The sequence below is a fragment of the Gopherus evgoodei genome, chromosome 18 (genome assembly GCF_007399415.2).
Source record: "Gopherus evgoodei ecotype Sinaloan lineage chromosome 18, rGopEvg1_v1.p, whole genome shotgun sequence".
Taxonomy (NCBI): Eukaryota; Metazoa; Chordata; order Testudines; family Testudinidae; genus Gopherus; species Gopherus evgoodei.
Window position 1 is genome coordinate 3255558 of NC_044339.1, and position 22391 is coordinate 3277948.

The window sequence follows — 22391 nt, forward strand, 5'->3', positions numbered from 1 at the left end:
CCAGCCCCTGCGTACGTGCGCGGTGACGTAGAGTGCGTGCCCCTGCTCCTGAGCGCAGGAGAACCCGCACAGAGCTGCCAACGCCCGGCGGAGACTCTGAGGTGAGGGAGTGCTGCGGGGAGAGGGACCGAGTGAATCTCGGGGGGCGCTTCGCCCTGCGCCCGCCATGTAGGGGGGGATCGCGGCCATTGCCGCGCTCGAGGCTGGGGGCTCTTTCCGGGAGCGGGCCGGGCCCGGGCCATGGGCTGGGTGTTCGCTGAGCCGCCCTCGGTGCGCGCCGCCGGAGTAGCAGGATCCGGGCCTCCCGGGCGCAGCGGGGCCGGTGGGCCGTGGCCGTTTGTCTGCGGGCGGGGCTGCAGTCTCCGGGCCCCGGGTGGCGTTTCCGGGGGTAGGGGGCGGATACGGGGGGGGGGGCGCCTGCTCGCTTCCCCCTCCCCCGCGGCGCCGACTTCCTGCTTGTGCCGAGCCGCCGACATTTTACTGCACTAGGGAGGGATGTGGGGCCCGGCCTCTGCGCTCGCCCCTTCCCGGGCCGGGGCGCTCGCGCCTTCCGCCAGTTCTGAACGGCCGCGGCGCCCGTGTCCGCTCCCAGCCTGGGGAGGGGGCTCCAGCGGCCGTCGCTGGGGGTGGGGTACGGGAGGAACACGCCTTGTGCTCTCCCTGCTCGTAGCAACTGCCGCCGCAGCCTGCCCGGGAGCCCAGGGGCCGATGTTGGGTCTGCACTACCATCCTGCTAACAAAGATCCACAAGGAGCCCAACGCGCCGGCCTCTGTGTATAGAACCATTGATAGTGGGCTGACTGGGCTGCACTCCCAGCACGGAAGACTTATACTTCCACCGTACTGGGAGCAGAGATTGGAGGTAGAGGGCTCAGCACCTAGCTAGTCCCTGGCATATGCTGCACATTCAAGCTTTTTAACTTTAAATTCAGATCTCCAGTACTTCACTGCTATGACAAGCGAGATGTGTAAAAGGGACAGAAACCATCCTGTCTTTGTCTGAGGTACATGTCACAAAGAATCATAGAATATCAGGCCTGGAAGGGACCTCAGGAGGTATCTAGTCCAACCCCCTGCTCAAAGCAGGACCAATCGCCAACTAAATCATCCCAGACAGGGCTTTGTCAAGCCTGACCTTAAAAACCTCATGCATCAACCACTACGTGACACTTGTGCAGAGTAGAGCTGGCTTAATATTACTTTACCAGCTTTATCTTTTCATTTCCTGATTCTTGTTCATTGACTATTTTAACTGTAATATCGTGGCACCTTATAGGCTAACAGACGGTTTGGAGCATGAGCTTTCATGGGTGAATACCCACTTGGTGGGATGCATCATGCTCCAAAACATCTGTTAGTCTATAAAGTGCCACAGGATTCTTTGTTGCTTTTACAGATCCAGACTAACACGGCTACCCCTCTGATACTCAACTGTAATATGACATTAACTTTTTGGTATACTTGTATGTTATGGGTTCAGCCTTCTGGTCCATTGGTTAATGCCCTAGAATATATGAATACTAGTTTGTCTAAAAGAATTGCAGGATTGTTTTTTACTTAGTCAGTGAACAAAAGAGAGTGAGTGAAAGTAACTTCCTTCCTAGATATTTTAAAGGTTATTTACTTGAGCTGCAACATTAAGAGTTCCCGTCAAAAGAACCAGTAGTTTCATTTAACCTTGTTTCTTAATTCAAAAAGAATCATTGACATCATCCGAGTTATGATTTGTCCATGGAAGCTGCTTTCTTTGCCTTATTCTCCCTTGTAGTCCAGTCATGGGCTATCTCATATAGTGGAAAAGCAGGTGCACATAGGATAGCATACTTTTCCCTCCAATACCGTGTACATTTTTTGCCCCTTTTTTAACTCTTTCCGTAGTCATGTCATTTTGTTTCTGGCTAGAGCTACAAGAGAATAAGATTCAGTGCTGCTTGGTGGATAGGCTGATAGATGACTTATAAATCCCCTTTACTCATTCCAAATCTCAAATGTATTGTGAAAGTGATACATATGAACTACTGTAGTGCACAAACCCTCCCCCTGTTTGTATTATAAGTGTTCTTTTGGCACCTCAGACTGTACTTGCATTAGCCCTTTTTTGTGTGTGGAAAAACTTCATGCTGGTGTATATTTACTAGTAGTAGCAACAGTGGAAATGCTACCAAGGGCAAGAGTCCAAGCAGTAGCCACTATTCAAAGTGCCGTGTGGTGGAAGTCCTTGGAGCAGATCTTCACAAAAGGATGGTACAAAGCCTGTTGCTTTGTCTACGATAATACTCCTGAAACTTCACTGGATGTACTGTTAGCAAGGTGGGAATTTTTTAAAGCCAAATGCATAATATAAACAAGACCACTTTGAGGAAACCATATTGGTTGACAGGAATACAGTCAGAAATAGTTTAGTTTGGCCATTTGTGATTGAGTCCTTTGTCTGAGGTTTACCTGTGGGTATGGCTTGCTTCTGGGAAAATAAGGTTCATTTAAACTGTATGGCATTATAGATTGCAGTGCCCAGGAAGTTTGGTTGGTTGGTTTGTTTTTTGAAAGTGGGTTTGAGAAATGGGTCAAGAAATATCATGGTACTTCTTAGAATAATGCAGTAGATCTATAAATGTTCAGAGCTATCATTTGCAGTCAGTAAAGGGTTAACTTTTCCATAATAAAATAGAAATTATTTTGTTAGTGTCCTAAAATTTCTATCTGAAGCTTTTGGTCACTAGAAATACGTGAATATGGCAAACTTCAAAGTACAGTCTTGTAAAATGGCAGCTTATGCTAACCTTTGTTTTCCTTTCAGTGTGTTGAAGGAAAAATTAGTATGGAAAAGTCTGTTAGAAAAGAGCATGTTGATGTACAAAATTTATACATGTACAAGCACAGAATTGACTCAGCATGTTGGAACCAGTAGATCAAAATTTCCATTATTACCACTCTTTGTAAAGAGAGCAACTTGTTTTAAAAGTCTTCATTGAGTAATTGAACAGAGAATGGTGACAAACATTGCTTCTGATGCAAGATGGAACATGTCCAAGATTTGTTAACTTGCTTATGTGGTGAAACTTTGACGGAGCTATATGTGCTTATACACCTCCACCTCGGTATAACACTGTCCTTGGGAGCCAAAAAATCTTACCGTGTTATAGGTGAAACTGTGTTATATTGAACTTGCTTTGATCCACTGGAGTGCGCAGCCCCCTCTCCCCCCCGGAGCACTGCTTTACTGCGTTATATCCAAATTCATGTTATATTGGGTAGGGTTATATTGAGGTAGCAGTGTATGTAATGTCTTATGGTTGTGTTTTTCATGACGTGTAACTGATGCATTTAGTCTGATTACCTTGTAACTGGATGTATGGTTGGCAGCAGGTAATCTGGGTGCTTTTTATTTGTCCATTCTCTTAGTACAAAAACAATGATAAATTGAAATGGAACTGATAAATAACTATGAGCATGTGAGTCTAAGTATCTGTTATTTTGCTCCTTCCTGTAAAATATCTACTATGGTCACTTTCAGAGACAAATACAGTACTAGGCGGATCACTAGTCTGATTCAGTGTAGCAGTCTCTTTCTTCCTGCTAGACCTTTGATCTAGTACCAAAACTAAAAAGCCCTAGATCATGTTAGCCATACCCATAAACATTCTAAATTCAACTTTTTAGCATTTGAATGTGTGCAACCCTACAAACGGGCGGCAGGCAGGCTGCCTTCGGCGGCTTGCCTGCGGGAGGTCCCCGGTCCTGCGGATTTGGCGGCGCATCTGCGGGAGGTCCACCGAAGCCACGGGACCAGCGGACCCTCTGCAGGCATGCCGCCGAAGGCAACCTGCCTTCCGCCCTCGCGGCGACCAGCAGAGTGCCTCCCGTGGCTTGCTGCCCCAGGCACCCTCTTGGAGTGCTAGTGCCTGGAGCTGCCTCTGCCTACAAATCAGGAAGATGTGCCTTGATCCCTGCTTGGAACCTCATAACATACATAATAACAATACTATAAGCCCGTGGCTCTCAACTTTTTCCAGACTGCTGTACCCCTTTCAGGAGTCTGTTGTCTTGTGTACCCCCAAGTTTCACCTCACTTAAAAACTATTTGTTTACAAAATCAGGCATAAAAATACAAAAGTGTCACAGCACAAGTATTACTGAAAATAGCTTACTTTCTCATTTTTTACCATATAATTATAAAATAAATCAATTGGAATATTAATATTGTACTTACATTTTCAGTATATGGAACAGTATTACCAAGTTGCTGTATGAAATTTTAGTTTATACTGCCTTCACTAGTGCTTTTTATGTAGCCTGTTGTAAAACTAGGCAAATATCTAGATGAGTCTTTGGAAGACCTCTGCGTACCCCCAGGGATACGTGTACCCCTGATTGAGAACCACTGCTATAAGCAACATGCATTATAACAATCACAGTAGCCTAGATAGATTTTGTTTAACTGACTTGTAATATCAGCAACCTATCAATGACTTTCCGTTCTTTAGGCACCCACATCCTATTGAAGTTCAGGGAGAGTTGGGATCTAATTTATTTAAGCTCCTCTGAAAATCTCAGCCATAATGAATGGGTCATATGCTGTGTTAAGCAAAGGAATCAGTGAGAGGGAATTGCTACCAATTCTGACACTTTAGCAGACTCTAAAACTGATTGTCATGTATATTGTAGGGTTTAAATTTGGTGCAGAGCTGTGGATGTCTTGAGTTTGCACAGCCATATGGGAATACAGTCCATCTCCTGCTGCTGCTTTATAAGGCATTCTGTAGCCTATATTACAGCTTCCAGCACATCCCTCCCTACAATAGTGTGGGTATAAATGTCTAAAATCAGTGGGAAGAGCAGAAAGGTGTGAAGAATTTAGTTTAAGGCAGGAGATGGTCTGTGGTTTTCTGCTACATATCCTGTAGTTCATTGAATTGCTGGGTGAAAAAAACAAGTCCACATACCTTTAGTCCCTAGACACAGAGTAAAGTTAAACTGATGCAAGCAAGGTCCAGATTTTTAGAGATACCAATATTTAATTGTTTGAACTGCTGCTTCTGTCTCTTGCTAATGATTCCCACTTTAAAGAGAAGCAGTTTATATCTCCAAATTGGACACAGCATCTTCAGTTGATAATCAGGTCACCATGCAGATCCTTTTTCTGAATGAAAAGGAATGAGATGGAAGAGAGAGAGATTTTTGATACCATTATTAAAGTTTTTGGAAATGTAGAAGAAAGACACACAGGTTTTTAAATCAACATTTCTGAATTTCAGATGTTCTACTGGTACTTTACCTTCTGTCCTGTTTAGGATCTCTTACTACACCATCACTGCGTGAGCATCCAACTTTTTGTGCACGTTACTTTCAACTGTCTAAGGAACAGACAGTAAAATTGAAAACTGATCACATACCGTTCGTGAAGCATCATTTGTTTCATAGTATCGCCAGGCGCATTATTCAGGATCTGGGCCCCGTTATGCTAAGTGGCATGGGCCTTTTCTGTATTTTGAAAATTTACACCACTAACAATCTAGAATGCCAGTGCTTAATACTGGCAAAGTTATGAGAAGGCACATTTCCTGCTCCAAAAAGCTTGCAAAGGAAATAAGACCAAATATTACAAGTCAGTGTAACGAGAAGTGGGAGGGAATAGACAAGGCAAGAGAAGATTAGGCGCGTAGCCGTCTGTGGTTTCAACTTCATGGTTCTGAACTGAAACAAAATCTACCTTCTATTTCTATATAATATAGCTGTAGCAATAGCTAAAATTGTCTTAGTTAGTTCCATTTTAACCACCTTTCAAACTGAAATTTACTATGCCTGGTCTCTGTCCAATAGTGAAATTCTGTTTGGAAAAGATGAGCAAAACTACTTCTGTTTTTGTGAAATTTAATGGGAAAATTCTTCCCCTGCCCAAACTACTTAAATCTGCAATTTTGTATTCTTTTGAAAACGGTTTCAAGCTGATGGAATTGAGTGCAGGAGGTTGAAATTTTCCATGGGAATAGCCTTTAAGAAGTGTCTTCTAGCTGCTTGGTAAAAATCAGTCTTGATATGGCTGCTTTTTTAAGCCTTTGCTCATGTGCAGTAGAGTTGGTTTGAGTTCAGCAAGTTTGACAGTCCAAGTGCTGTGTGTCCATGCTGCCTGATCCTCATGCACTATAAGCTTAATTCCGTTCTCTCCTAACCTTCTGCAGAGCTGGGTTTTAGAGATTTTTAAGCACTTATCAGAAACATGGTCTTGTAAGAATTGCTGTTGCTCTCATTGAGAAAAGGCCTCCTTAGCTTATGCAGCAGTTCTCAAACTTCATTGCACCTTGACTCTGTTTTGACAACAAAAATACCCGGTGGAGGTATGACGGTGGAGCCTGAGCTCCACTGCCCTGGGCAGATTGGGTGGAGGCAGAGCCTGAGCCCCACCGCCCTAGGCTGAAGCCCTTGGGCTCCGGCTTTAGCCCAGAGTGGCAGGGCTAGGGCTTTAGCCCTGTGCTCCAGTGAGTCTAATACTTGCCCAGGCAACCCCATTAAAATGGGGTTGTGACCAAGTTTGGTATCTCCTGACCCACAGTTTGAGAACCACTGGGTAATGAGCACAAAACTGGGAGGCAGGAGGTCTAAGATTTCCTCTTCCACTTTTTGCCCTCAATAATTGCTGTTTCTTCCTTAGGGAGGCCTCTGCATATACCTACTCTTGGGCTAAGTCACCAACAGCATTGTAAGCTTGTGAATTTTATCAGGTCCATGCTCACCACAGCATTTGAATGGTCAGCACCTGGTGTTGCACAAGGGAGGTATGACTCAACTGCTTCACTTCCTTCCTGTGGTTAGGCTGCATGGAGAGGAACCTCTCTTTAGTCTGGCTTTTGGCCAGGCTCCTAGCCCTCTTCAAATTGAGTTGGTTGTTTTTGACAATGTTACAAATTTTTAAGTATTCTGATGCTTTCAGGGTACTTTTTGTGCTATCCTCCTTTCATACACTTGAGTGAAATCTGACACCACAGCTACTCACAGAAGGAGGCAAATATAATTTGTCATTTTAGTGATGGGCCTTTAGTTATCTCACAGATTACAATACTGCATTGTGGTGGGATAGAATGCCTAGAAGGTGCACACACAGAGCACAATATTCTGGGACATCCACTGGACAGAAAGCTGAGAGGAAAGATGATCAGTCAAAACCAATTACATGGGCATAGTCTTATCCTTGCTTCAAAAAATGTGTGCTCAACCAGTGACAGGAAGCCAATGTGTCAGAGTAGGATATTGGCAAAAGTTAAACACTGTTAGCTTTCAGTTACTAATAGTGTTAACCATGGGGTAAGCAAACACAAACAATGTCAAGAGCCAACCGAATAACTAACCAGTTACAGACTAGCTGTAAAAGTTGTGAATAGGTATTGGAATTGGTGAACAAATAATTACATCCACAAACTGTAAAAGGGCATAAAATTAACTTAAAAAAAACTGACGTTTTTACCTACTGCAGGTAACGCTGAATATCACTAAACTTAAGAGGCAAAACATTTTATTTTTCACTTTATATACTTTGTGTTGAACAGCACTTCATTTATGGTCAGTTTCCTCGACCTTTCACACAGCAGTAAGGTAGTAAGAAATCTTTTTAACCAAAAAAGGGGTGGGTGGGGGAAGAATATTGAGACTTGAGGGAATGTGTACAACCTGAAATTACTTGCTTATTTTTTGAAAAATAAACAAGTTAATGAGGGTGGTGTATGTGTCCATCCCTGTAACATTTTTGGTGAGGTGAAAATTGTTTCGGGGTGGAAGTAGTTTGGAGTTAAGATAATGAGGAAGATAACATCAGTTTCTTAAGGCACCGTGAACAAGCATTTACATGGGATTGTGTTCCATTTTACTAAACATGCTGTTTCAGTGATGAAGATAAACCTTCATTTTTATTTTTTGTAGGTGCTTGTAAGCTGCTGAAATTTTCCATGTTTGGTCTTAGTTTAGAAGTCACTTTTGAAAGGGAATTTTGCTCAAATTAGCTCTAAACCAATTTGAATTAACAGGGGTAAAAAAAGTGCTTGTGTTTTTAGGTAGCTTTTTTTACATGCAGAACTTTAATATCAGAAGTCTTCAGGTAAGATGCTCTTTGGTTACTTTGTGAACTTTCAAAATAAGCACAAAGTAACTGAGAGTATAGCTTCACTACAAAAAGAGGTTGTGTGCTTATCTCAGGTTAGCTAACTTGACTTTAAATAGCAGTGAAGACATGGCACCTTGGCTTTTAGCTTTCCTTAGCAGCTAAAGTTAAAGCTTTTAGGAATGGGAGGGGGGAGAGTTGAACTTGAGCTGCTAACCAGAGTTCAAAGCAGTTGCTCTCACTACTGTTTCACCTCAAGTTAGGAGTACTCTTTTTTTTCTTTTTTTTTCTTTTTTTTTCTTTTTCCATTGGAGATGTACTCTGAATTAAGTGTCTTGCTATCATTGCAATCCAAGAGTATGGCTACATTCGAGCTGCACAGTGCTGCCACAGGAGCTCTCCCGCGGTAGCGCTTTGAAGTGTGAGTGTGATCGCAGCGCCAGCTCTGGGGGAGAGCTCTCCCAGCGCTGCACGTACTCCACCTCCCCATGGGGATTAGCTTATAGCGCTGGGGCACTGTTTACACTGGCGCTTTGCAGTGTTGTAACTTGCTGCGCTCAGGGGGGTGTGTTTTTACACCCCTAAGCGAGAAGGTTGCAGTGCTGTAAAGTGCCAGTGTAGCCAAGCCCCAAGTTATTAATTGTGCTACTTAAATACTAGCTAGTAGACCTGGGAAAGTCTGATGCTCAGCAGAAGTAAGGTAGCTGAAACTGGAATTTGTATTTTTATTGAAAATGGAAACTAAAATATGAACTTCAGTAAAGTTAACAGTGCATTAATTTCTTGGAATCTGTCAGTTATATAGTTAACACTGTTGGTTAATACTGAAGTTCTGGGAAGGGTCAAAATGTTCAAGGGAGGTGAGTGTGAGTGGAATTGATCCATGTGGTTCCACTGTGTCCCTGATTCTATGCATTATGAAGCACATTTAGCCTTGGTTTCTAGAGACATAATATGAATGCTGTAAATAGACTGTCAAGTCATTTAAAACAGAGCTTTGCATCTGAAACAACTTTCAAAAATAGTTTCACTTTGTTCTAATGAGGACTTGTTAAATATGAGCATTCAACAAGCAAAATGCCTCACTAAGCAAATTCCTTACTTGAGTAATTTGTGACTTAATCTCAGATCTTCTAATAATAGAGTTGATGTGTTGCAAATGAGTTTTGATGTTCCAAAGAGCTTGATTAAATAAGTTCTCAGTTACCAACAGGCAGTTATTTACCTGTAGTGAACTTTTTAAGTTCAGCCAATCTATGCAATGAAACAGCCGCAGTTACATGGTCCATAAAAGAGGAAGCTGTGATGCAGCTGGCGCTCAACAGGAAACTAATACAGGATGTGTACACAAATTTGACGGATCAGTTTCCTCAGACTAGATAGATGTATTGTATGTTTTAACCTAAAAAAGAGGCATTGATGCAAGTGTAAGTTACCAAACTTAGACTCAAGGCTGGAAATGGAAAAGCTATGTCTGTCTTATCAATTTTAATGGCTCATGCTGCATATATGACGGTAAAAACTTAATAGCTTATAGGTTCTGATTTTAGGGCTAGAAAGGATGTGATCATCTGATCTTTTGCAAACAGCCCATAGAATAGCCATCTAATTTTTGCAATGATCCCAATAACTTGTGGTTGAACTAGAGCATATCTTAACTAGTCTGCAATGTGTGGATTACTATGTTGCCTTAGGAACCTTGTAGCTTTTTGTTTTAAATTTGGAAGTAAATCAAGAAACTTGCATTTTAATTTAATTACTGATGAGACTGTGCTTAAATAAGAAATCAAGGCATCTACTTCTGTAATTCTTTGAGCTGTGCATCAACCTAAGTGACATGTAATATTCCTGACCACTGAAGCTCCTTCTGTAGGAATCTAGTAGTTTTGCTGAGCTAAGGGGACAGACTTTATTTATAATGTGCTATGTACTTCATAGAGCAGATAGAAATGGTCCTTAAGTAAAAAGAAAAGGAATAGAGAGATGGACTGGGTAGAAAACATGGAGAGAAGGCAAACAAAGGAAGGAAATGTTTTATATAAATAATTTCATCTTAATTATAGTTAATAACACCCAGGAACCCCATTCTACTAGATATACACACACACACGGACTCTGTTCCTGCCTTGAAGTACTTACTATCTATAAAAGTATGAACAAGTATTTTCCCTGCTTTTCTCAGCAAATGATACACTTTTTATTGGGTGTGAGGAATTTGCTCGTATCTTGGGTTGAACTGGATTATTTTTTTCTTAATCTGTGTGTGTGTGCGTTTGTGCACTTTTAAAAAAATCTGTAGATAATGTTTAATTTTTCTTTGTTAGACTTACACTAGGTGTCAGGTAAGACTTTCAGAAATGAAAGTCTAAACTTAAGATCCTAAGGGTACGTCTACACTACCTGCCAGATTGGTCGGGTAGCGACTGATTTATCGCGTGTAGTGTAGATGCGATAAATCGATCCCCGATCTCTCTCCCTTCGACTGCTGAACTCCAGCTCGGCGAGAGGAGGAAGCAAAGTTGATGGGGGAGTCGTGGCGCGCCATTGGGACATGAAGTAAGTAATTTTAATTCAATCTAATATACGATGACTTCAGCTATGCTATTCTCATAGCTGAAGTTGCATATCTTAGATTGTTTTCTATCCCCCTCCCCCACAGTGTAGACCAGATCTGTATTTGGAAATCAGACCATTTATTTAGGTGCCAAAATATGGCCTTAAAAGCCAAAATGTGTGGGTTTTTTTTTTTTTTTTTTAAATCGTAACGCAAGATTTTTTGGACAAGAAGCAGCATGGATAAATCCTTAAACCTGACTCTCTTATCTCCGTCTTCCTCCCCTGCCAAAAAAAAATAATAAAAAAAAAAGCTGAATGTGTCTTTAAAAGGACACCACTGTATTTGGGAGTATTTTATACATGTTATTGAAAAGGGGTCATTTGGTATGTCAGTAATTTGGAAAGATTCAGTTACAGGCTTAAATTCCACAAAGGAATTTCCTTTTTTTTTTGTGTATCTTTGTTTATGTTCCCTGTTGTATTTAATTATTGCACTTGGTATCATTTAGAGCAAGTGATTCTGAAACCTCTTTACTAGCACACCTCACTCTCCTGTCAAAGGAGATTAGTTCAGGCCCCATGTTCATATTGGCTGAAGCTATAAAGTTTATAATTAAACAATCAGAACCTCATCCATTTCATTACAAAGTGTCACTGTGGGTTTAGCATTTCTTGTTGTGGAAAAACCTATCCAAACTAAAACTAGGAGTGGCTTTCAGTGGAATTTTGGAGTAGGGCTCCAAGGGGAGAACAACAGAATGGGAGATAAAGGAGATTAATGCCTGGGATCTGCTATCTGCTTCTGTATGGGTAGGCAACCTGTGACATGCGTGGTGGCAGTATGTGAGCTGATTTTCAGTGGCACTCTTACCCGGGTCCTGGCCACTGGTCCGGGGGGCTCTGTATTTTAATTTAATTGAAGCTGCTTAAACATTTTAAAAACTTTACATACAACAATAGTTTAGTTATAAATTGTAGACTTATAGAAAGAGACCTTCTAAAAACATTAAAATGTATCACTGGCACTCGAAACCTTAAATTAGAGTGAATAAATGAAGACTCGGCACACCTCTTCTGAAAGGTTGCAGGCTGGCTGTAGTCACCAATAAGTGGAGCACTTAGCGTGGAGAAGAATTATCTTGTTCTCGGTGCTGGTATTGTAGTGGCTCCCAAAGGTGGCCAAGAGTCGTCATTGCAGAGAAAGCGCTGCTGGGTGGGTGGGTGACAGATTGTAACTAAAGCTGCTACAAGCATACAAAAAACTGAGAAGCCCATGCAGCAACTTACATTTTCAACTCACCCTCTTGAAAACAGGAAGTGAGTTCCAGGCCTCGCCCAGATACTATCCACTCCCTACCAATGCAGCCTGGTCCCACAGCTTCAGAGAGCCTACCTTATAATAAGTCCAACAAAAAAAAAAAATACAGATCAGCCTATCTTCCTGAATGGATCCCATTGGAGAGTTAGTGTGGCATATTCATAATTTAGATCTGTTTTAAATTGGTTTACACTTAGTATTTGAGCTAGTTAGTTGTGACCTGATATCACTTTTGAATATACTAGGTAACTTAGTTGGAGTTCTATACTCCCTCCATTTTCATGTAGAAATTGAATAAAATGAACCAGTAAATTCTCACTAAAGCTTAGTCTTTGCTCAATTCACTTCTTAACCAACTTTCTTTTGTCACTTATCCTCTCTGACCTTCAACATCTTTCTTTTGCCTTATTTCTCCCATGACTGAGCACATGAATTTTTAGCTATTTCTTGCATCAGGTATGTCAAGGTTTTTTTCCCCCACTTTGAACTTTAGAGTATAAAAAGTGGGGACCTGCATGAACACCTCTAAGCTTAATTACTAGCTTAGGTCTGGTACGCTGCCATCAGCCAGAATTTAGTGTCTGGCACACTTTCTGTTCCCCCAAAACCTTCCCTGGGGAACCCAGATCCAAACCCCTTGGGTCTTAAAACAAGGAGAAATTAACCATCCCCCTCCTTTTCCCCCCCAGACTTTCCCCTCCCTGGGTTGCCTTAAGAGGCTTCACACCGATCCAAACTCCTTGGATCTTAAAACAAGGAGGAATTAACCCCCCTCCTTATCCGCCCACCAGTCCCTGGTGAGTTCAGACTCAATCCCTTGGATTTTAAAACAAGGAAAAATCAATCAGATTCATAAAAGAAAGCTTTTAATTAAAGAAAGAAAGTAAAAATTATCTCTGTAAAATCAGGATGGAAAATGCTTTACAGGGTACTCAGATTCATATAGACTAGAGGGACCCCTCCTTCCCCAGCCTTAGATTCAAAGTTAAAGCAAACAGAGGTAAAAAATCCTTTCAGCAAAAGAAATCTTTACAAGTTAAGAAAACAAACTTAAGACTAATCCGCCTTGCCTGGCTATTACTTACAATTTTAAAACATGAAAGACTGATTCAGAAAGATTGGGAAAGCCTGGAATGATGTCCCGTCCCTCTCAGTCCCGAGAGCGAACAACGAACCAAACAAAAAGCACAAAGACACTCCCTCTCCCCCCCCCCCCCCAAGATTTGAAAGTATCTTGTCCCCCTATTGGTCCTCTGGTCAGGTGTCAGCCAGGTTTACTGAGCTTCTTAACCCTTTACAGGAAAAAGAGACGTTAACCCGTAACCATCTGTTTGACAAGGTATATTATAGTATTGCCAGCAGCTGCAATAGTGTTGCTCTTGCCACCGATGGGGATTGCGTCTGAATCCTTATGTCTTTAGTGCAGTTCCGCATCCTAGGATGAATGATTCACCATAAATCATTTTTAAAGTAGAGTAGTCTAGTCCCTATCTTCTTATGGATCTGTTTCTCTAAACCAGTGATACTCAAACTGAGGCTCTTTAATGTGTGCTGCAAAGAGCTGCAGGAGACATATTAAAACACTGTGCTTTTACTATGTTGTTAACCAATTAAGTTATCTATTGGCACTAAATTATTAATGTATTTGCTGTGAGAATTTTATATATTAAAAATATATAGTACTATAGTAAATGAAACAATGAATTCACACTACTGTGGCTCTTTTGGGTAATCGCTAATTTGTCTTCTGAACGCTGAGGTCTGAGTATCACTGCTGTAAAACACTCCCTCTCTCCTCTTTTTTTTTTTTTTTTTTTTTTTTAAGTAAGAATCCTATTTCTTAAATCAGGACTGAGTTGGTCTCCATGTTGTCTGCTTTTCACTGACATGTTTCAGAGAAAAAAAACATTATTTTTGTCCCTCAGTCATACTATAAGTGATTACACTTGTTATAGTTGGTATGGCAACACCCATTTTTTCATGTTCTCTGTTTGTATATCTTCCTACCGTATTTTCCATTGCATGCATCCGATGAAGTAGGTTTTAGCCCACAAAAGGTTATGCTTAAATAAATTTGTTCATCTCTAAGGTGCCACAAGTACTTCTCGTTCTTATAACTAAATGCTGAACTCTGCCTTTGTATGCAAGTGCCATAGAATGTAGGGAAAATATTAAGTGAGATTGTGTAGGTCATTAAATATTTCTCTGGTCACTGGTCTTAACCTCAAATATGTAGTCAAATTGACCTGAATGAAAGGACTAAATTTACCAATAATCCCTTTGAACAAGGACTTGTCCTTTGAAAATACACTAACCCTGCACTCTCCTGGGTGGCCAGATTATTGAAATTATATGTTTGGCACATGACTGGAGTGTGTTCCCTAAAATGTGGCATCAGATTAGACACTGGAATTTTTGCAGCATATGTATGCTTCTTACTCTACCATGTCTACATAGGTTAGCAAATTCCTGGTTTTTCTGGTGCTAGCCAAAGTATGACATGGAGTAGAGGTTTAATGTCATTGTCTACCGTGCCTACAGAAGTCTTCCCTGTAGTAAAGGGCTTAATGTATTTGAAAAGAGCAGTATAAATGAGTGTTGAAGGAGTGAAATGCCAGATGGTAGCAAAGAATTTCTCAGAACAAGATATAAAGCACCATTTCCTAAAATTGGCTTAATTCTTAATTCTTATGCACCCATGGCTTAAAAGATAAGATTGTAGTGAGGGTTCTATTGCAAACCTTATTTTTAGAAACCACTGAAAATGTCTAACAATTTCCATATCTGTTCTGAAAACAAATAAGCATTTGAAGAAAAAACGGTAATTCTTCACTTCTGTCACATGGATGGAGGAGAACTTGTTACAAAAAATGCAGATTGCATTAAAATACTTGGGTTGAATTGAAATAATTATTGGAAAAAAATTTCCAATTTTTTTTTAGTAAGAATCCTATTTCTTAAATCAGGGCTGATTTCCTAAACCCAAGGTAACATTGACAATCAAATTAAGGCTATGTCTACACTACAGACTTTACACCAGCACAACTGTACTGCTGAAAGCTTTCCCTGTCAGGAGAGCCTCTCCTGCTGACATAAAGCTGTCCACACCACCACTTTTGCTGGTGAAACTTATGTCAGTCAGGGGTATGCGTGTTTTTTCACACCCCTGACTGACAAGTTTTACCAACAAAAGTGGTGGTGTAGGCCAGCAGTTCTGAACCTTTTTTCTTTCTGAGGCCCTGCCCAGTATGCTATAAAAATTCCATAGCCCACCTGTGCCACAACAACTTTTTTTCTGCATGTCCAGTAGATTAAAAGCCAGGGCTGGCAGTAGGTGGTGGCAAGCAGGGCAACTGCTTGGGGACCCATGCCACAGGGGGCACTATGAAGGTATGTTGCTCAGGTTTCAGCCCCAGGTGGTGGGGCTCGGGCTTTAGCTTACTGCCCTGGGCCCCAGTGAGTTTAACACCTTTCTTGCTCTCTGGATTATTTTGACGGACCCCCTGAAATCTGCTTGTAGCCCCCCGGGGGCCCTGGATCCCTGGTTGAGAACCAGTGATGTGGACAAGGCCTAAGTTAGTTTTTTGTTGTGGCCCAACCCTGTACTCTTCAGTTAATTTGCATTGCTGCATCTGTAAGTGACATGGGCTTCTGGACACCCTTCCCATAAAGCTGCTTTCTGGACTCTTGTTTTGTTCATGCTGTTTGTCACCAGTTGGAGGCAAGATGCCAGCTGATACCATAAATTGACCAATAGGTGTGCTGAGTAGAAAAATCCACTGGACTAAGGCTAAAAATGACCTAGTGTATTAACCAGTTTTTTACGACCTATTTGAGATTTGTGTGAAATTATGAGTGTGGGGCTACCTTGGTCAGAGAACTCCAGTGACCAAAGATGCTCATTCTGCAGTTGAGACTGCTCGATGAAACTGGGTTGATGATGACACTTAGTGCTTTTCTGTGAGAAGGTAAGCAAAAAATCTAAATATTTATTTTTTCTTTTGTTCCCTTAGATTCATATTGGATTTGATATACTAACGGACTTCAGCTATGCAGACGATTAAATGTGTGGTTGTGGGTGATGGTGCTGTTGGTAAAACATGTCTCTTAATTTCTTACACAACAAACAAATTCCCATCGGAATATGTACCAACGGTGAGTATAAATGGTGAAAATGTCATTGTTTTGGGGTTTTGGGGGCGGGCGAAAGGAAAAGCATAATCCTGTAGTTGATTTATGGTCTATATACTGTTACTTTCTTGTGCTCCTCCCAGATCTTTGCTTTTATCACGTCTCTCCCTCTCTACTTGGTACCCAGACCTGACGTCTTATGACAAGCTAGAAAGCAACATGTTCAAGGCACATTCTGCTTATAATAAGCAAAAGTTATTATAGTGTCTGTATGGCTTCTCTGCATGTTTTGAGACATTGGTATAAGTGAATTCTTGTCCATGATTTATCTGTTCCTGCTGCATAGCCTTCATCTGAAGACCTAACCCTCTCATCTGTTGACGGTACAGTTGGGTGCTGTGAGGTGGGATTATTTCAAGCTCTTTTACCTTTAAGTGGGGTATGAGCAGCATACATGCTTAAAAGATGTAATTTTAAATAGGGACGATTCCTGACCATTTTGCAGCCTCAAATGCATGTGCTCATGCTGCTTCTTCGGTCTTTGGGGAGTGATACTGTCCCTTCTCGTATTCCATCTGCAAGATCTTGAGGACAAGAAAAGAGGCAGAACTGCCTACAGGCTCTCTTACTGTAAGAGATTTTGACAATCAAGTCTTATGGTTCTGAGGCTTCCAATACCTCAGTTTCTATGATGGACCCATGTTTGTCTCATGACCCATCTAGGGGCTAAGGGGTAGTGGAGGTAGCCGTATACTTAAGATTCCAGGAATCAAGGCAAAGGAATTTGACCAGCAAGGATCAGAACGTCTGTTGGTACAAGGTATCAATATACTTCCCTCTCCAGTTTAAACTTGGAAGAACCATGGCAAAGTTGTGGCTGCAGAGGATCTATCTGATAGCTCTAAGAAGCATTACCCCGCAGGTCCTAATCCTCTCTGTGGTCCCGAGGGCAAGAGGGAGGTATCTAGAACCTCTTCTTCCTTTCCTTTGGAGGAGGAAAAAAATCACTAAGTGAGAGTGAGGTGGCAGTACAAGCTTCTGGTTCTATTGGAACTGATTACCTAGTTTTCCTTCAAGTGATTGTGCAAATATACATTCCATTGTAAGTGTGTGTGCGTGTGTGCAATGCACTTGAGTTGGAGACTTTTTTGTCAGCAATAGTCAGCGCATGTGCCCTTGGGGTCTCAGGCAAGGGCATAAAAGGGGCATGTCCACCACCTTCCTCTGACTCTCTTCTCACTGCTTGTGGCAAGAGCTGTAGCTCCATGTAGCCTTAGCTTTGGTCAACCAGCTTTAGAAAACTTTTTATAAAGTTGTTCTAGTTATAGTATAAGTGTATATAGTGTAGAATAGTATAGTTATTGTCACGGAGTGTGGGGAAGTCAGGGCCCTACATCCCCCACTTCCTGCTATTCACCATGACTCTCAGCCAGCCAGTAAAACAGAAGGTTTATTAGATGACAGGAACACAGTTCCAAGCAGGGCTTGTAGGTACAACCAGGACCCCTCAGCCAGGTCCCTCTAGGATGGGGGCAAGGATCTTAGACCCCAGACTTGGGGTTCTCTGCCTCTTCCCAGCCAGCCCAAAACTGAAACCAAAGCCCTTCGAGCAGGCTCTCTCCCCCTCCTTCTCTCCCTTTTTGTCCAATTTCCTAGGCAAAGGTGTCGACTTGCCCCATCCTCCTTCCTGGCACAGGTACCGTCCCTCACCTAAAGTAATCCCCTGCTCTCTCATCCCCCATGCAGACAGTTCCAGGTAGTAATAAAAGTATAACTGACACAGTAGAGAGTGGGGTAGATTGACCTGGGAATGTCATTTAGTTTTACTGGAAGACTTATTGTGAAGAGATCCCTGGGTCTAAACAATGTGCCACATGCAAGGCTGTTATCTGGTCAGGTGGGCATAAGAGAGAAACAGGAGAAGGCCACAGGTGGGGGCCCACAGCCAAAACTTGGGCGCTGCGTGTGTGTGTGTGTGTGTGTGTGTGTGTGTGTGTGTGTGTGTGGCAAAACCGAAACCCAAGGGCTTCAGCTCTGCCAGCCTGGGGTGGGGACTGTAACCTGAAACCCGCCACTCAGGGCTGAAGTTCTTGGACCCTGGGCAGTGGGGCTTGGGATTCAGCCCCAGGCCTCAGCAAGTCTAATGTCACTCTTGGCAACCCCCACTTTGGGGTCCCGACCCACTGTTTGAGAACTGCTGCACTAGACCCTCTCCAACACAGACCTCAATATCCCTCTAAGAAGAAACCAAGATCTCCTAGATGTCAATAGCTGTCTTTAATGTAGTGGATCCTTCTCATCAGACATCTTTAGAACAGTCATTTTGATATTTTGGTTGAAGGCAGTACATCAACAGTATCTCCTTTTGAGTCATGTCTATCCCTTTTTTACCACGCTTGGGAAAACATCACATCAGACAAGTGGGTCATGGTTAAGGAGGGACGTGTTATCCAGTTCCTTTTAGCAACCCACATTCCTTGTCCCTCTTCAGGGCCCCTCTCATGAGACTGTTACTTCAAGTGCTGTGGTCTTTTCCGGAATTGGGAGCAATAGAAGAAGTTCCTTACCAACATGAATAGAAAGGCTTCTATTCCTGATACCTTCTGATTTCGAAGAAATCTGGGGGCATCCATCCTCTTCTAGACTTAAGAAAGCTGAACGGATTCATCAGAAAGATCAAGTTAAGGATGGTTGCCCTTGCTTCTTCCCTGGAGACTGGTAGCTGTCCTCGATTTTTACAATATGTATACTTCCACATTGTGATACGTCCCTCCCACATTAATTACCTTCGATTTGTGGTAGGCACCAACCACTATCAGTACATAGTGCTCCCTTTCAGTTTGTCATAAGCTTTAAGGGTCTTCACCATATGTATGTCAGTGTTAGCAGCACATCTGTCATTTAAGCATTCAAACTTTCATTTACCTGGACAATTGGCTGGTATGGGCAGCATCAAGAGACCAGATCCAACATCAGAGGCATCAGATGCCTGTCATTAAGTCCTCTTTTGGGCTTGACTATGGTGTCACATAGTAGGAAATCTATAGGGCTTCTACATGGAGCTCAATACATACTTTTAATAAGCCTTATGCCTTCCACCAAGCCTGAATATATTATGCACACTTGAGAGCAGTGTTCAGTCTTTGTTTATCTAGGATGCCTAAGCTCACCTTTCTGGGGAAGGGTAGCATTGCTTGCTAAATTCCCAGCAGTTATTGTAAGGTAAGTTTAAGTTTGTTTAAAGAAACAAAAGTTACTTAGCAATAGCTGGTGGTAGTCAAGATAGGCTTCTGCATGTTCATACTGTCCATCTGCCCATCTTCCCTTCTTCCTTGGAGTTCTGTTACTCTCAAGCTTTGAGGTTCAGGTGGAAGGAACTTTGGTTATATTACATCCCCTTTTCTAGCCTTGCATGCAGAATGTTCAGAGTCTGAAAGTGGGTAGGATCTGCTTGCAGGAGCCCCAACAAGCACTGCTGTTGGAATGTTCCGTTGGCCTGCAACTCTACAGGCCCATCTCCCTATAGTGTGAATGCACAGAGGCTTATTTCAAACTTCTGTTAATGGACAGTGACTTTCATTTTTCTTGCCAATGCTCATAGTAATAACACAGGCAAAAAATATAGAAATACAACAGCCAATATTGTTTCTAAAATGAAAATGAGTCATCCATTTGTTGTCAGCCAGCCTTAATGTCTCAGAGGCATTTATAGCTGAAAAAGAAACTTGACTGAGTGCCTGCAAGGCTGTTTTCTGCTGTGGTGCCTGCAACAGTGTTAAATGATCAGTTGTGATTCCTGGCAAGGAAACTTTAAAAGCAGCTAAGGGTTCTGTGTGGGATTGCTGAAATACGCTTTCTTACCCCCACTGATATTTTCTACCTCAGAGGTAGAATCTGGGATGATGGACAGTAAGTCGTGTGTTGTGTCGTTCCTCCCCCCCCGCCCACAAGCATACCAGTAAGAATAGAGAGTAACTGGCTAGACATGACTCATTTAGTAAGTCATATTATTCTAGCAAGAAAAAAGTGGAGATCCCCTTTTGCTGGTTGTGCTCAAGGAGAAGGAAGCTGGCAAGTGCAGGGATAGTCAATTTTTTGTCATGGTCCAAATTTCTTGATGAAGGTCTAGTGAAGGTCCAGACTCCAGAGGAAAAACAATAACAATTATAATAAGTGTAAAAAAAGATTTGGGCATCTGTTCAAAAGCATCTGGTGGTCCGGATTTGGCCAGCGGTCTGTCTATTGACTTCTCTTGGAGTAGAGTAAAGGAGAAGGGGGATTGCCACTTTTTGCATACACTTGGGTTTTTAGGCACTGGTGTATGCTGTGAACTCCCACTTTCATCTTACCCCTGTTAGCTACACTGATGCAAGTAATGGTTTTCACTTCTGTACCGCACAAGCCATTTTGTAGTTGCAATAGTGAAAACCTCAGTATAGACAAGGCTTTCATCTGAAAGTGATGCATTGTCACTACACCAGTGTGGTGGATCCCCTTTCTCTTTCACTCTATTCCACCTCCTCAGCTTCCATTATTCCCCTCTTCCTAGAGCACACTCAACAATGGAAGGAAGGGGAATAATGCAGAGAAGTCCAAGATATTCACCACCTCTGGGAATACCTTTGCAACAAAGGAGCTATAGAGACAGTTCCTCAAGGAGTATCTGTGGGAGAGGGTATAGGGGGGTATGATCCTACCTCAGGTGCTTGCTGATACCAAAGAAGGTAGAAGGTCTCTGTGAATCCGAGATGAAGCAGATTCATTAAGTCCCTCAAGTTCAAAATGCTGAGCTTGAATAGTCATCTCTACCCTGTCCTAAGCTGGCTGTGCAGGTCTTCATCTAAACAAAATGGTAGCCTCTACATCAGAGGTGGGCAAACTTTTTAGCCTGAACGCCACATCTGGGTATGGAGATTTTCTGGCAGGCCATGAATGTTTACAAAATTAACAGTTCATGTTCAGACAGGGACAACACAGGTTTGTTTCAAAATCAACACTATTAAAATAATTTTGTTGAACAATGTGCTGTTAGAAAATTACATTACTGGGCTGTTTGTTGATTTTTACCTTGCAGTTTTGCTTCTGTCTGAACAGAAATTGTATGTTACCCTGGATTTTTCGGGCATCAGCTTCCAGTCATTGGAACTCATTAAGATTCACCAGCCCCCTGCTCTCAAATCTCCTCCCACGTAGGTCTCAACAGCCCACAATCAAATCGCGTCTGGGTGCTTGGAAAATCACAAGTCAACAAGTAGCAGACACCTGGGCTTGCATGTTCCAGGCTCTGAGGGCGCGTGAGGCACTTTTGGGTTGGGTAGCCAGAGTAACGTGTGTTCTCACACACAGGCGGCTGGAGCGGGGCAAGCCCCCGACCCCACTCCTCAGCTGGAGTGCTAGGTGTTTGGAGCAAGAGCACTGGAGTGGGGCAGTGGAGCACGAGGGCCAGATTAAAAGGTCTGGCAGCCCGGATGCGACTCGTAGTTTGCCCACCCCTGCTCTACATAGCCATCTGACAGTTGCACCGGAAATATCTAACTGTTGGGGGAAAAAGTTACTATTGGTACAGAGGGCAGGCCTTTGAGCTGTCCATGGCACCAAAGGTATTCAAAGTGCTTAGCTATGGTAATTACATATCTAACCCTACCTGAACCTTTGGCTCATTCAAGCATGATTCAGCCAGGCACTTGCATACTTACTTCTAGGTTAACATCCTCTGTTGCAGACTCTTGGTCTGCAAATAAACAGTATGCTTGTTTTATATTGGAGGATATCTTATAAGGAGGAGCAGTTCTGGCCCCAACTCTGGCAGAAGCCTTTCTGCCATAAGACAGATCTGAAAAGCCATGTCTGTCTTAAAGAAACCATGTCAGGGAACAGCGTTTTTCCTCACATTGGTGTCTTTGTTCATGTATGATTATAAATACCTACACATGAAGCCTCTACCACACTGGGTGTCCCTAAATCAAACCATAAAAATGGACACCTTAGAGACTTGGTTCACCAATTCTTTACATCCTGCAACAGCTCAGATGGTGTAAGCCCAGGGACAATGTAATGAAAGCTTCCTTCAAATCCACTAGCTTCCTTAGCAATTATCACCACAGATGCTTCCAAACTGGGCTAGGAGCCCATTTACATGAACAAGAAGTCCATGGCCACCTAAATGCGCTGGAATGCAGAGATATTTGTTTGGGCCCTAAAGTCACTTCTGCCATCTCTGCAAGGTTCAGTTGTTCAGATGCTGACAGAACCAGAATGGCAGTGAACGTTCTGAACAAGCATAAGAGAAGTCACTCC

The 22391-nt window shown here is 42.4% G+C and overlaps 1 protein-coding gene across 2 annotated transcripts in view; it reads left to right on the forward strand.

Annotated features, from left to right (window-relative positions):
- Positions 1-22391, forward strand: part of CDC42 (cell division cycle 42) — a 46036-nt gene continuing 23645 nt past the window's right edge. Inside the window, exons 1-2 of one of the 2 annotated variants that reach the window (XM_030537303.1) lie at positions 1-101; positions 15977-16118. In XM_030537303.1, coding sequence (XP_030393163.1) covers positions 16014-16118 — 105 coding nt within the window. In that variant the 5' untranslated portion in view covers positions 1-101; positions 15977-16013. The remainder of the gene's footprint in view (positions 102-15976; positions 16119-22391) is intronic. The other variant, XM_030537301.1, reaches the window with a different exon arrangement.